We start from the raw sequence: 16288 nt of genomic DNA, 5'->3' as shown, positions 1-16288 counted from the left end.
TCTTTGTCATGTCCGTGTATTGTGCAGATCACAACTTTAAAACCACACTCTTTTTTTTTTTAAGTGGACAAAGGATCAGTGCAGAATGGAAGCAGCCATCAAATTTAGCAAAAGTTCCCCAGTGCTTAGATATACCTAATTTTATTATGTAAAAGAGGATATTCTCTATTTAAGTGTATTGGATCTTTAATGATGTGATGGAAATCATTCTAAGTTCCTCTCTCTGTCTCTCTGCACTGCTTCCTCTTTAACTATGACACTCCCCATTTGTAGCAAGTGTAAGTGCTGACAGTGGGTGTGAATGATGGATGGAACAAGACAAGAGAAGACAAATGGTTTAAGATCCCAGTGGGATTTCGGTCCAATATGGTACACTCATTGTATAATTTCAGAGTGCCAGGTGATGCTGAAACCACAGCTGGCTGTGAAGTTGCGCCTGAGAGCAAAGACAATGAAGAATGACAATGCTACAAATCTCCGACATGACCTCAAGGCCTGTGGCATGAGTGAGGCAAATTCAAACAGGACATATACATTGTGTAGGCACTTTCAAGTCACTCGACCCACGAGGCAGATGGGCAATTGTGTTTCATGCTTTTTTATATTTTCGACTTTGCAGTAGGGCTGAACGATATTTAAAAAAAAACATATTGGGATTATTTTGACAGGTGTTTTTGCTAGGGTCTGTAAAACATAAGCCTGCTCACTGTCTTCTGAAGAATATGGTTTCCAAACCAGGGTATCGCCGTAGCACCACAGTGCTAAATTTATAATTGTAGGATGTGACACATTTGTCCTCATCAAACAATTGCAGCTTCGGTAATTTGGATATTGTTCTTCGCCATATCGCAGTTTAAATAATATTTTTGATTAATTTGTTTAGCCCAACACTGCAGCTTCTTAAATATGAATATCTAATATGCTACAGTTGAGCCTTGAATAATTTTTGTGCTAAATGATTCAGATGCACACAGGCAGGTAGGGTGTACCAGAGGGAAAGGATGGAAGTAGGGCACAGCCATCATGTGCTCCAAGATGCCCTGCAGACACATCACTTTTTTTTAATCACCGTTGCATCTAGAAAATATAGCTCACGTGTAAAACCCCATTCCCCTGGCCCTACTGTATACAGCCAATTTAAAAAGTATGACAGTAATAGCGTGGCTTCCTAAACGATCAAGTCTACTATCAGTGATCCTAATTTAGTACGAGAAAACTACAAACTAATTTTTCATAAATTGTTCATCATCAACATGAATGACTGGTCATGTCATTTCCTCATTTTTCCTGATGTTTAGTGACACTTCACTTCAATTTTGCAATCAAGTGGGTGCCGTTCCATTATACCCACCAGGCCATAATGTTTTATGGTGATTATTATCAAAGAGTGAGCACCTAGCTTAGGGTTTTAATGAAAACTTCTTTTGACAATAACTTCCCCGTCTTCTCCTACGCTTCACAAATAATGTCACGTTACTCCTTTTTACCTTGCACTTGGCTCACTGTCCTCAAAGCATCCTCATGAGATCTCATCACTAATGAAATCAGTGCACCCTCATAACTAATGTAGCCATGGCGACTATTTCCCAAATGAGCAAGGTGACCTTCTGTGAATGCATTCAGGGAAAATACAAGCAAATTATGATTCACTCAAAGAGGACAGTTCTACTTTCATACCTAATAAATCTAGTTTAATGTACAACTGATCTTCAAGGTTTGCCATGCAAATCAGCAGTACATGTAATTGTTTAAAGGGAAGCAGTTGTTAACATTATGTGTAAGGCGGTCCCAGAGGTTGCATCGGTTTCTACAAATTTGCCGTCAAGATTCGTATTGCTTCCACTCTTTGAGATTGACACATGGGGACTGGCTTTCTGTGCGTCTCTGATAAGCTGCTGAGGGTGCGCTGTCAAGTGTCACAGCCAAGGAAAAGTGAAAACTACAGCTCTGACTTTGGGATTTGTAGCCACATTCTGTGATGTTTCTGAGCGTTTAAGAATAGTTAACACAGAGCTGAGCAGCAGTAAAACTGATGGAAGTGAGAATCAAATCTTTAATGGAAGTCAAAAGTCTGAACAAAATGATTTTGGACTGAAAGACAAAGACTGAAAAATGATTGTTAATGATATCCACTAAACTTTATCCACAAGAGATGATTTTGCAAAGATCATTTTAGCGTGTAGCTTATTGTTATTTTAAAAGGTGATAAACCAAGCAAAACTGGATTGTCCTAGTGGACCGCATCTGCTCCAACTTCTCCAACCTTGATGCAACTACCAAGATTACCACACAATCTAAAGAGATCTACTAATGGCTCTGTAATAAGAGCCATCAAGCCCATTTGTCTGCTCCATTCTTCCCCATGGGTCTGCCATGAAATCCATCTCATGTTAATAAGCAAATGGTCCTGGGCTGATTTATTAGTCAGTCAAATCCCACAGTGACATGAGATGAACTCATGAGTCACAGTCTTAAACTGCTACTGCAACTAAATCTAAGCGCTTGAAGATGCAACCATCATTAAAAGCGTGTGTCATGTAACAGCCAATAAAAACAAATGGAATCATCAAAGTTGGCATATTGATTAGTTCACAATATCAACTAACGCATTGAGTGACAGGCAAGAAAATAATACCTGAAAAATTGCTGGTGGCTGCCAGTATTTGGTATTTTTTTCTTTCCAGCAATCATTATCAGGTAATGATGAAAACACAGTGAAACTTCTTTCCATTCATCATTTGCTCTTCTAATGGTTTATCTATTCATAAGAAACATTACAAAGCTTGTCTTTATAAAGGGAGAGCCTGTGTTGCATCTCAATGCCTGCTAGAACTGAAAGCTTGTTTTCCATAGGCCATTAGGTCAACACAAACTCTTCAGCTCTTCCTGCACTGCAAATAATTCAAAACAAACTACTTATGTTCATTCACCTATATGTATATTAAATACCAATGCTAATTACAACCTACTACTAGGTAGGTTTGTTTGGCTGAGTGTTGGTAATGTTGTCAATATGGTGAAACTATTCATGAATATGAAATCAATAATTTTTATTGACCTTAATAATCGCCATTGTGTCTACATGTGTGTTTGTTGACATAAGAATGAACACCAACAACAGTCAGCAAGCCTCACTGCTTCTGTCCTCTCATCCGTTCTCATCCTATGATTGATAAATCAGTGGTTTGGTCTATAAAATGTCAGAAAATATGGATTTCTTAGTATTATACTAAAATGTTGGATAATATTTCTCTCAGCAGCAACAAAAATCGTCGTAAGACTTGCAAACGCAACATCCATCTCACATAAATTCAGTATCAAAATATGGTCTTAAAAGGACGATATCGTTTATCGCAATAATTTCGGGGACAATATATCGTGCAACAAAAAATAGTTATGGTGACGTGCCCCAACCACAACGTCTATGTGCATTCCAAACTGTATTGGTACAGATAATAGCTCACTAACACATATAGTAAATTCGGAGGAATGTTGAGGTGCCCCTGTTGCTGGGGACTTTTTTTGCATCTCATTCTTAATCTCTCTCTCTCCTGTCATATCTAACAGAGGCATAAAAACACTCCAAAATTGTATTAAAAATCTAACATTAAGTGGACTTTTAATTTTTACATGTTCCACCAGACTTGTTCACCATGAGTCCACAACAAATGATTAAGGTCTCTTTACATTGCCAGATTGTAGACCCTCTTCCATCCACTTCAAGCTTTCATGCAATTGATACTATATCCTTGTCTACGCTTACTGGTATGCGAGTGTCTGATGATTTGAAAAGAGGCCAAAAAGCTGCACAGAGCTGCACTAATTTCGTTCAGTGATAGGTCTCATGAAAGTAATACAAGTGTAAAAATAAGTCGAGCTCTTCTATTTAGCTTTCTTTAACAATGATGTCAAGCTGGAGGAAGGCAGTTGTTCATATGGTGGGGATGATAACCACTGCTTTTATGTTTCATGACCATGGCGGCCTGGTTCAGATATGTGAGCGGCAGGTCTTCAGATGAGAGCTGACAGATGTGGCAGGAGACATGTGGGCCTAAGAGGTAAATCCTTCAGGACCGAGATGCTGAAATACAAAGGGTAATCAATGATGTAAACAGCATGGGTGAGAGCAGGAGAGAAACAAAATGGAAAGATGGGAGGAATATAATGAAAACAGTGTGTCAATGCGCATATGTTCACGCTGTACGGCTGTCTGAACCTATATGTGCACGAAACAATGTTGTTATTTTCCGAGCGTGCCCATGTTTGTGTCAGCAAATCAGGAGATGGAGAGGAACACGTTGATTGAAAGAAAAAGAGAGAAAGAAGAAAAGCTGAGGTAAATAATCAGAGAAACCAAGCACCATGCAGTTGGTATTGCAGCCTGACGTGACTGACAGCTCACACAACAGCACCCTTCATTACAGTGCAGTACATCATGTTGAGGGAGCCTTGTAACTTGCCGTCAGGTTTTTGGGTTTTTTTGTTAAATTATTTGTTCCAGTACATGGTACCTAATAGCTGCCGAATGCTATCTGTAGTTCTGTAAAAGCAAAGGGTTGAGATCATATGTTTTTATTGTGACATCAGTGGAGGAACTTGATCAGCATGCCACTGAAAGAAGGCAGTGTACTGCACATTGGAGGTCTGCACCAGACATGGTTTTTTAATCTCACTCCTGCCCCTCTTCCACTTATAACCCATCCAACCGCCACATGAAATACTGCTAATGGTCGAGGACCAGGGTCCTACAGGGAAAATAAAACACGGTCCAAAAGTCCTTTTAATTTCATTTTTTCTTTCAGGATTTTTTAATAAGCTTACTTGGCTATTTAATAAGCCCTCATTTACAAGATATAAACTGCAAACAAAAAAAAACTGACTTGCCCCCTCAAAACATGAGAACCTCCTGGTGATCTGGGGTTTATTAAATTAAACGCTGCATACACATTTACAGAGCATGCATGACTAAGCCCCAAAACAGCCTCTCATAGCTTCAATTCTGCTCCATGATACAACAAGTTACAAAACAAATACACAATAAATATAGACGTACTAATTCAGGGCATGGATTTATGATGTCATATCACACAGATGCGACTTTGATGGCTATGAAACATGATGCAAGTAGTGTACATAAACCAAATGCATTTTAAACTGTTAATGAATGCTGACTAGTAATTTCTGTTTTTATAGTTCTCTCCCCCCGGTTTGGTAAACATATCAAAACATTAAAAATTAATAATTTGTAAGCCTGCATGGTCTCTCGCAAAACTATAAGCAACCCGTAGACCAGTCCATTACTAGAGTCGTTGTTGTGTGTAATATGATCAGTACAGCACAGCCAGTAAAGAGCTCAGGGAATCACCTAGCATCAAGCAAGAGAGGCTTTGGCTTAAAGCCCTTTACAAGCTTGTCCTTCAAATGCATTTTATTAGCCTTGCAGATGACCAGAGAGGAAAAGGGAGTCGGTGGAGGCTATGAAAAACAAACACCTATTCCTGCTGGTAGAAATGAAATCCTCGCTGCCTCACATGGGCTTTGGGAGGTCTCTTTCTATTTGAGGTATCACCAGTTCAGCCCAGCACCTCTCTTTTATGAAGCAAAACATGTTTTCCTAGAGCCTGTGGCACACACTGGCCTTTTGGTTCCTGCTGAACATTGTCCAATTTTCTTATTGGACAAATATGGTCCCTTCCGCTTCCTCCATCAACAACGCACATGTGTATTAAACACTTACTCTCCCAATACTTTCATTTTAGCATTTGCTTTGGTAAAGGGGATGATTTGAGTGTGCAGTTCCACTTTCTTTCAGAACTGTAATTTCTTTTAAATGGACATGGTTGGATTATGGCAGAAATAAAACATTAGTCTCAACCTCAAGAACAGAGAGACCAATTCCTGCTACCACTGTCTTTGTTATGACACCAAAATTGCTGGCAGTAAGTGAAACAGATGTATTGTCGCTTCAAGCGCCACAAAAGAGCAGCAGAGGCCGCTGAACCGTCACCGCATTTGTATGTTCAAACGTACCTGCTTCTGAAATGTTTGGAGCCCTATACCACAAAGCACAAACCGGTCAAAATACAGCATTTTTGCATCACACTTATTGATATTTAAGAACCATTAAAAACATTATGAGGGATAGCCTGGACTTGTCTGATACAAGCGAAAGTGCCCCTGAGTACACATACATACAACGTTTACAAATATGAAATAGCTAATAATATTAACACAAGAATCCACAGGATTTGTTAAGATATGGTCAATTCTCTTTCCAGATGAAATTGCCCTCCTTAGTTCTGCAAGACGGATCAATTCGTCCATGATTTCATGGTAAATTCAACACAAATCAAACAGCGTGTTGAGGTCAGTGTATTTGCGCGTTGGTAACTTTTCACTCACGCTGGACTTGCTAATGGTTTCTGAACAGCTGTCATTCATACACTGCCAGAAGAGACACCAGAGGCAATTTAGGGCAAAGTGACTTGCCCAAGGATACATCGGCATGTGGTGGACGGTTGGTGGACGAACAAATCTACCTCTTGAGTCACAGCCGCACAATCGATTAACTGTTGCACATCTTAATACAACCATGTATCTGAAGAACATACTCCATATAACTTCCATTCCTTTCTGAATGAACAGGACTATGAGACTTAGACAAGGGACCAGCATTCACATGATAATCGGCTCTGCCGGACTTTTATTCTGTGACACTAGAACACAAGGAAATATCATAGTCAGAAATGATCAGTCATGACATCTCATTAGCATCGTGTTTGACGCTGATCTCTGCTAATGGAAAGTTTAGTACAATGTCAGCAATGTGTTCATTAGCACGTTCTGGACATCTATCACATGTCTGAGGGAGTGAAGCCATACATTAGATATTCATCGTGCCAGTCTCGTCGCTGCCTTTGCAGTGTGGCAGTGATTAGGGTTATATATAGCCACATACCCAATAGCAGTTCCTGCCTTGCACACCAGTACCCTTGGGATCTAATGACAAACCAGGGGGATATGCTTCATACTGGCTAAAAACTTCACTCTGGCAATGGCAGTCACAGTAGGAGGAGGAGGACTGGCAGGAGAAAAATCAACCGCTAAGTACAATGCAGAGTGAGAGGGCAGGGGGTACGTTTTCCAATCGAATGCTGCTCATGGGCCAACATGTCCAGATGGAGCACCTTCCATCTCTTCTCTCTTCCCACCTTACATGTTTTTTGTTTTTGTTTTGACATTTCGTTCTGCACCCACTTCATCACCAAATCCTGATCCTCCTCCTCACTGACATCTCCACAGAAAAAGAAAAACCCCTGCAATGTCCCCATGGCAGAGACAGGCAAGCGGCCGAAGAGGAATTGGAGAAATGCCATCTCCCCATCAAAATGTGCTTCAGATTCTTGCTACGGTCTCCCAGAAGCCTTGAGCAGCGTCGAGGCCCAGCCTCGACTGTGACACATTGGGGTGATGTGTTTTACCTTGGGGCTGCTGGACATCGCACCGAACCCGCTGCTCGGGCGCACACAGCAATGTCTACAGTCCTCAGAGGAAAGGTCTCTGGTGTCCGTCTCTATACGCAAGATTGAGACCAACTGTATGTGATGAGCAAGTAGCTGGCTCCTCTTAATAGTCCTCCACAGAGACAGTGCTTCAGAAGTTTGTGTCTGTTAGAATCAGGAAATATGTCGTGTTTATCTGACTTCGAGCAAAACACTTGATTGCCGAGTGTTTTGTGTAGATATATGTGACATGCTGCAGCCCTGTTAACTGAAAAGGTCGATCAAACGCACTGCTTCAATGTCAACAACTCAAATCTGATATAGCTAAGATTTTTATTTTATTACATTTTCCAGAAGGTAACCAGTTCAATTTATCCTCCCAGTTTTTCGATAACACACCAAATTTAATTTTAATCGCCATGTACAATTCTCTACAGCTACAATTGAAATTGAACACTTCTCTATATTCAGAAAAATTGTTTTGTGATTATGTATCAAATTTCAGACTTCTCCGACTATATTCTTGGAGAGGAAAACTAGATTTGTTCAAACAAACACATTTTGAGTCAGGTGATAAAGCTGATAAACCACTTGCTAGACAGTCAAAAGGTGTGCAAGCTGCCGGGGCAATAAATAAAATGTCCTCCCCTAATGGACAGCTGATAACTGATCCCAGGCTGTTCATTAATCCAGCCTGAACAAACAGTTTTCATTCCAGATAGATTCCCCTTCTCTAACACTCACTTTTTTCATATAGATGTATTGTAATATTCTAAGCTACCCTACTCTGCAGCTAACAGATGGGTCTCCACGACTCCCTCTTGTACGTGGATGATGTGATCCTCTGTCAGACGTAAGGACATCCTTCTCTTCTATACTTGATCTAAAAAAAAAACTTCTGGGGGATTTCCTGGTTTACTATTACCTGGGGGGAAATCTTTGCTCACCCCTTTGTCTAATGGCATTGACTATAAATTTCTTGATAAACAACCACATAGAATTTCCACTGATCATTTTGTGTATCTAAAGGGATAAATATCGCTACAAATCCATAGTTTCTATTTCAACTTAATTATTTGAATTTGAGTGATGAGCTTTAAATTACCATAGATGAACGGAAATGTATCCCCCTTTCTAGGGCATGTGAATATTATTAAGATGGTAGTATTCCCTTAATTTATTAATCTCTTTCAAAACCCATTTTACTTACATCCTCCTTCCCAAAGACAATGCACTCCATTGTTATGCCCTTTATCAGGGCGAAAACGCAGCGCCCCCTCCCCCCATCTCCAAGGTGCACTTTGAGAGAGCCACGCCTGAAGGTGGCCCGGGCCTTGCTGTCTTCTGACATTATCATTTGGCCTGTTATGCCGCCGCATGTTTTTTCAGGTATCATGCTCCAGCTGTGGCATGGGAGAGGAGCTCGCTCTGTACCAGTTGGCCTAAAATTGAGTTTTGTAATGTAGCATTACTTATTGGAGCCTCCGTAGTTGCCATTTTATTTTCTAAATCAAATCTACCTGTCAAGCAACTGAAGAATGATTTTAGATTGTGTAACTCATTTGAAATTCTGAGCCAAATTATGGATGTGCTAGTTCTATCCGAATTGTCAATCAATGCTACTATATGTCAGAACAACTATTTTTTAGGCAGAATTTATGGACTTCTTTTTGCCTACAGTCTATTAAGGATCTCTACATTAACAACTATGTTTTTGCATGTTTCACTCAAAAATCTGATCTCTCTCCTATTGGAATGTGACGATTTTAAAACCAAGACCGAGACCGTGATAACAAGAAAAAAATCTTGCATTGCAATACAGGACGAAAGAACCCAAACCCTCTACCAGCCTGTTGAGTTCTCACGTCTTTCAATAATGTTTTAAAAAAATGGCCTCTGCTCATGTCTGTGGCATGGATGTGGTTCTGATATTAAATTTTGACGTGAACCAAAATTTTACTTTGCAAATAACACCGCAGACCAATCGCCACAACAGAATCCAACACCTCTTTTACCACCAATGGAAAAATGTATGTCCGACACTATGGAGAGAGTTTACATATATGAGAGCGCAAAAAGTATAGTTGAGTGCTCTAAAATAAACTCCAAACTCAGAGGTTGCAAGAGGCTTTTACCCACAGCACACCATAAAGCAAAAAAAAAATAATCACAGATGACATAAGATAAGACCTGCTGCATCTTCCATCTGCAAAACATGGCTGCAAATTATACGGTTGAGAAAAAGTGTGAGTGACAAGTAACGATGTGCATCATTAGGAGACGACATCTATCGCCATATGACATTTTTGTCATATCGCGCAGCCCTATCATCTGGGCACTTTTTTGGTATCTGCAAATTCGACAGATTATGTAGCGCTATATCTTACTTTGATATGATTCCCAAAAAAACCTCACGACTAGAACTCCGACCACCAAACATTTAATTTCACAGCTTGCTTGCCCTTTTTTCTCAGGCAACCCCTGCTCTCCATATTAAAAAGGCATGGATTAAGAATACTGCAGAGGAGATTTCGCATGAGTTATAGGTAAAACGGTTACATGGGGTCAAAGTGTGATCTATCAATGTCACCCACCGCCTGCACTTTTCCAAGACCAGACTGAATTCAATTTTTCCATCTGTCTCCGATATCTGTGATAAGTGTAAGTCTAATGACTAGACCGTAGGTCATTTTTTTCTTGCTCATGAGTATCTGGGATGACATTTTTCATTTGTACAGAAACATATTCAGCAGGTAGCTAATCCCTGAAAGTCTCTCTGTGAATTTGTGTTGCTGTGACTGGTCTTCTCCCTGCGTTTACAACAAGCCCTCATGTTTGTATGATCATAGCAAAAAAAAAAATACCTTGAAGAAATTCAGTAGTGCGTTCCTCACCCTAAATTTCTTATAATATGGGAACCCATTTTTTATATACTAATAAAATCAGACTATTTTATTGTAGTGTACTGAAATTGTGCTTCGATCCGCATGATTCTGGCCCTACTCTAGGGCCTTCCACAAACTCACCTGGCGTCGGTTCCATGGATGCGGATTTCTTATCACCAGTCCACGTGGACATTTCAGTCAATGTTTGCACTGACTTGAGCATGTGCACTAAACAACACATGCATCAGTCAACAGCTCTGTGTATCTGGGAAGCTTGACTAAATGATAAAGAGCTTTCAAGTCTAGAGAAGGGGTCACTGGTCTGCCTTGTCGAGCTGCTATGGTGCATGTTTGCAAGCAATGTGAGTGAATACCAGGAGGGCAAACTCACTGGTGCCTGAATAATACAATCAATACGGAATTACGACAAGAAATAGTGCTTTTTTTTAAAGGAAACAATGCATTATGGATTTTACATTTGTCTTTTGGTACTATTTTATAGGTTTCAGATAAATGTGACTTACACAGGCAGAGGTGCATCCCTTTACAGGAGACATTTTGGAGCTGTACTGATTGTCTTGCAATATGATGTGCATCGATTAATCACCTGCATTGTTGGCGTGAACAATCGGTCATGACAGGTTTGGAATATGTTGAATCCCACCTCCCTTGATACAAGGTGTGTTCATTTAAAAGGCATCCAGGGCACGATGGAATTTTTTGCAAGCCCTCAGTGGGAGAAATCGAAATAAGAATCACGGAAACGCGGACAGAAATATGAACCTCAATGAATGCACATCAAAACACAACCAATCAAATGAGCGCACTGAGCAACTGCAAATAATGGTGCTGTGCAAGAAGCAAAATTTGATTTGGCCTGGTGGTAGTGTTGCTGTATATGTGCTTGAGAGTGCAATGTGCCTCTTACGTAATTAGCCTCCTGTGTGAAATTTGATTTGTTTGGGTTAATCCACGTGTAATTATCCTCCTGAATCAAATGTGAACAGCGCTTGAATGATCTCTGCAGTTAGACTGGAGGAGTGTCTCCTGTTACACTTTACTGTATTGGGATAAGGCATCATTTCAATGCAATATTTTAACATCACATGGGTGTTGTGGTCCAGTACACCACTTTGCAATGTCACTTCCATCTGTGCTCTCATCACCCCGCCCCACTCTGCCTCCCTCCCTCCCTCCATCCTCACTCGCTCTAGCTTCTCTTCCATGTGACTGTTCCGCCACTGTGACAGGAACCATTCTGTCCCTCAGCCAGGCAGCACATGTTCTAGAGTCGACTGGTGAGCGGACCTGCACGTGAGTATCACCCATATGTGAAACTAAATTTATGAAAGAACGAAGAAAGAAATGAAACTGCGAGCCATTTGACAAGAAACTTGCATCCACAGCAGTCACTTAAGCCAGGGAGCTGAGGTGACCTTCTCAGATTTCATTTCAGTTCCCCTCCCTCTCTTTCCCAGAACAAGTGAGTAATTAGAGCAGAAACATTTCCCCACACACCCAGGCTGTCTGAGTGCCGAGCTGCTTTTGTGCCCGTCTGTATGAAGGCAGGCTTCAATAAAACTGTTATTGCAAACGACACTGCCGTCATTTTTTTAAGTAGTTGCTCTGGTTTCAGTGCTCATATACAAGCAACATCGGAGGAACCAGAAATCTTAATACACGTGCTAAGATTATCCATGTTGTCATGTGCCGTGAGTCATATAATTGTGAGTGTCATTTCAGAAAATGTGGTCACTATGCATTAGCAGAGATATACTGTATTCTTCCCTGCGAGAGCAGTGGGAGAGCAATTTCACTCGCGAACGCGAACACGAGGCTACCCACACCCACTAAATCTATGAAGTGAATTAAGAATTAATCCCCTAAATTGACTTGACGCTATCTGTAAGATACAAGGCAAGTCACTTTCCTGTGGCCTGCCTTTGTCAACGCCTACCTTTCACTTCCATTTATCCTCATGTCAATGCACACAAGTACATCTCTGCCTGCCTAGCAGAGGTGCAGCTCGTGGGGAATACAGGAGACATGACCCCTGCACTTTTTCACGGGGAAGTATGGGCAGTATTTGGACAAAAAAAAAAAAAGGAGAAACTGTAGGCACTAGGACCACTAGGAACCTCCCCTCCCCTGATTCACACAAAGGATGTAGCTTACGTTAAGAATATTACATTTTCTGCTCGCTCTCCTCGTATTTATCTAGAAAGCTGGCCACATTAAACAGTATTGATTATCTATTTTCGATGGGGTAGAGCAGCAGGGTGATTGACTGTTGCTTAAAAAACTAATATGAGAGCTGTGTACCACCCCGGTCCACACTGACTACCTCTACTTGTACGCTTAAAAAATGCTACTGACAGCATTGCTGCTGTGGCGCTCCAACTGCCAGCCCTGTCATTATACACTGAGATTTTTCTCAAATAAATGGCCATCAATAATAATAACAATGATTTCTTCATAGGCGGTCAAAGTGATTTTCAGAACTACCGAGAGAGAGAACCTCCTGCCTATAGGCCGCGACGCCCACTGCTGTTCACCTAAGTTTCGATTAACTTAACACGATATGATGATGGGCTGCCTGTGGTGACACAACTGACACCTATCAATACAGTGTCGACGTCTGCCACTGCAGAATACATGACACAGGTGTGTGTGTGTGTGGGGGGGGGGGGGATGCATAACCCATAGGACTTTTGAAGGCTACATGTGTACTATGATGGTCGCATAGAAGAAGAAACTCATTTAGGTTATAATTATGTTAGCAGGTTGACAGAACGGCAGTAACCTCCTGGTGTGGTTTGGTTACGACCATTCATTTCATTAACAGGACGCAAATTATAAGAATTGTGAAAAACATGTTTGTTTTTATTTGCCCTACCTAGGGTAGAGATATCTGAAAAACGAATGCTTATTAGAGGATTTGTCTCACACACACACACACACACACACACACACACACACAGCTTTGCAATAATAATTCCGCCCCTGCTGCCTTGCGAGCCAGAAATAGACTAATGAACAGATATGAGCACATAAAAAAACTCCACATGTTCACCAAAATCTGACACTATTTTTGACTTTGCCTCATTGTTTTTCTTGTTCAACCCATCTTTTCCAGGGTCACACATCCTTCTGACCTAAATGCAACGAACCAACTGATCTCCTGAAAAGGTCCATTGCAGTACAAGTTACGGCATGCGATGGCTTCAAGTGTGAAAAGAGGAATATAACGCAACGTTCTCACGACTATGATTTGTTTTGGCTTCGACTGATGAGCGCAGACTTTCATCCATCCTCTGTCCACCCCACACCCCGGTGCTCGCGGCGGACGCGTTTGACTGCGCGATGCGAAAAGTGACGGGAGACAAACAACAGAGGTCGAGCCGAAGGCTGAGCACAGACATTCACCATAACCGCCCTAAAGTTAGGACCGAAATATACGAGGCGAAACACTTCGGCAGTCGCGCAAACAACGCCCATCTCCACCGGCGGGGCGTCGGAGAATTAAAGAAAGGAGACACGGGATGGAGGAGGAGGGCAGCTTCTCCCCCCCCCCGTCGCCCTTACCGTCGAAGACCTTGGAACGACGACGGCCACGACATCCGGGACTTCTTCAGCCCGGGTCGGTGCCCCGTGTCCACCGCGTACGTCCGGTCCATGTTCCTCGGGTTGAGATAGCGCTCGGTGTCCGAGAAGCCCCTTTGTCTCACTCGCTCGTTCCTGCGCGCGGCGCGCGCGTGGTGCAGCGGAGGGAGCGCGGGCGGCTTCTGCTGCCGCCACAGATGTTTGGGCGCCTTCGCACTCGCCGCGCCGCCGCCGCCGGCCACCGCTTTCCCGCAGACTGGCTCCATCCTCCTCGCCACGTCGGTTTAAAGATGAGTGGATGAAGAAAAATGAAGGATTTAGTTGAGGGGCACTCGAATCGAGGGACCCCGGGGAAGGTGATGTGACAGGACTGCAAGATATTTTACCTTTGACAAAAAACAAAAAAAACACTCCGAATGTAAAATTATAACCATGCAAGTGGTAGAGACAACTTTTTTTCTTTTGTTGTTATGCTGGGTGTTTCGTGTCCAGTTTGTGGTTTGTTTTTTGGGAGCTCACTTTATGAGTTTAACTCCATCTACTTGACTCTGTCCTGCAGAAACACGTTGGACGGAGCCAACGACGAGGCCACTTGCGCATCACGAGGTGGACCTCGGTAACGAAGCGGAACTCTCTAAACTGAGTTGGGTGTCCAAGAGCTCCCCGCCTTCTCCGTGCACGCCCATTTCAGCAAGGTGCTTGTGTTGCTGCTGCGACGGTGCACAGGACAGTCCTTGTCCCGTTCACGACGAAACGCAAACTTCCGTAAAGCCCCCGCGCGGCCGTGGTTAACTTGACGCGCGACATGCGTAAAAGCGCCCAGACATGACAAGCCCGTCCTTCCCTCCTCGGGTGCCCTGCAGGAACAGGCGCCGACGGGATACAGGGAGCAGGATGTTGCATTAAGCATGAGGGACCCACCCAGAGCACCTCCCTCTAAATCCTCCGTGAGTGAAAAGCAGGAGGTGGGAGTGGGCAGAGCCAGGTGGCCAAATCGTATAACAACATGGAACCAGCCCTATGATCCAATAGTCCTGATGCACTTTAGGTTTATCACAAAAGACGTGTAGGGTTGTAGAGATGAAAAAACACTGAGTGGACTTTGCCAAATAGGAGTGTATTTGTAACAGAAGGCATTGAACACACTATGTTTGTGAGTCTGTGCCTGTGATGTCTGCACAGGGGTGCAAACATCCAGTCGCCTTGTTAAATTTCTCCTCCTCTGCTGTGATTCGAGAGAAGACCGCTTTCCCTCCTTCCTCCTCCTCCTCCTCCTCCTCTCCCCACACTTCCCTTGCAGCTCAAGCCCATTATATTCCGGGAACTAACAGTGTGGGGAATGAAATCTCCCCTGCTTTAACAGCAGAAATGCAATCTTCTCTGCAACAAGGTGTTCGTAAACAGAAGTGGCAGGTAAGTGTAATGGTGGCCGGACGGCACACAGAGCAGAGAGAATTGGAGTGCCATGCATGCACACATGAGCAGCTCATGAGTGGACGGTGTGTTCGTATAGTGAGGTTTACCATACTCCACTTAGTACTGTCACTTTTTATTTGAAATTCAAACATTCAATCAAATGTTTGGGGGGGGGGGGGGGGTATTGCATATCATTTCTCTTGCAAAATATAATTTTGTGCTTAATTTGCTCACGCAGGAAAGAGACACAAAGAAAACACCATATTCCTCACCTGTTCAAATTAAAAACTCGACATGTGTATCAGCAGTAGCCTGGGACCCCGATGAATTCTGGGAGCTCATTGCATTTGCAACACCAGACTCGGTCTGGATCCTTATCAGACATCCTTGCTCAGACATTTTGTAATCATCATCACAGGCATCTCCTCTCTGCTCACTCTAGTCTGTTGACTCATGACAATTCAAACAAAAAGCACATATTCACAGCAGCACGGCCTCACCTTGTTCTTCTCTCCTCAAGAAGCAAAAAAAAAAATGCTACTGAATATATAGGGTGTTCAATTAACACCTACACTCCTTCAGCCCATACCAGTATTTACTGAGGGTTGAAACATACAGTGACCGTAACACCAGGAAAAATATATTGTCATTTAGCTCCATTCCCAAGCTCATGACATTTCTAAATCACTATCTGAAAGGTAAAGCATCTCAAAAGATTTCACTGACAAACAATAAACTATCAAACTAAGCATTTGGACTAAAAAGAAACCCCCACCAGTTGGTTTAACCCATGATGTCAGCGATGACATCACCAACACAATAAAAAAACAGAAATTCTGGGCGGGGCCTCTTTCAAACAATTGACCTGCATGGTGGCTCAGA

The 16288-nt window shown here is 42.4% G+C and overlaps 1 protein-coding gene across 4 annotated transcripts in view; it reads right to left on the bottom strand.

Moving 5' to 3' along the window:
• Positions 1-16288, bottom strand: part of pde4d (phosphodiesterase 4D, cAMP-specific) — a 147461-nt gene that overhangs the window by 99565 nt on the left and 31608 nt on the right. Inside the window, exon 1 of one of the 4 annotated variants that reach the window (XM_035639778.2) lies at positions 13973-14656. The exons of the other annotated variants lie outside the window; for them this stretch is intronic. Coding sequence (XP_035495671.2) covers positions 13973-14256 — 284 coding nt within the window. The 5' untranslated portion in view covers positions 14257-14656. Of the gene's footprint in view, positions 1-13972; positions 14657-16288 lie in introns of those variants that run through there. 4 annotated transcript variants of the gene reach the window in all.

The sequence above is a fragment of the Scophthalmus maximus genome, chromosome 19 (assembly GCF_022379125.1).
Source record: "Scophthalmus maximus strain ysfricsl-2021 chromosome 19, ASM2237912v1, whole genome shotgun sequence".
Lineage (NCBI taxonomy): Eukaryota > Metazoa > Chordata > Actinopteri > Pleuronectiformes > Scophthalmidae > Scophthalmus > Scophthalmus maximus.
Note: the sequence above shows the minus strand (reverse complement) of the source record. Positions and strands in the feature narration are given on the sequence as shown.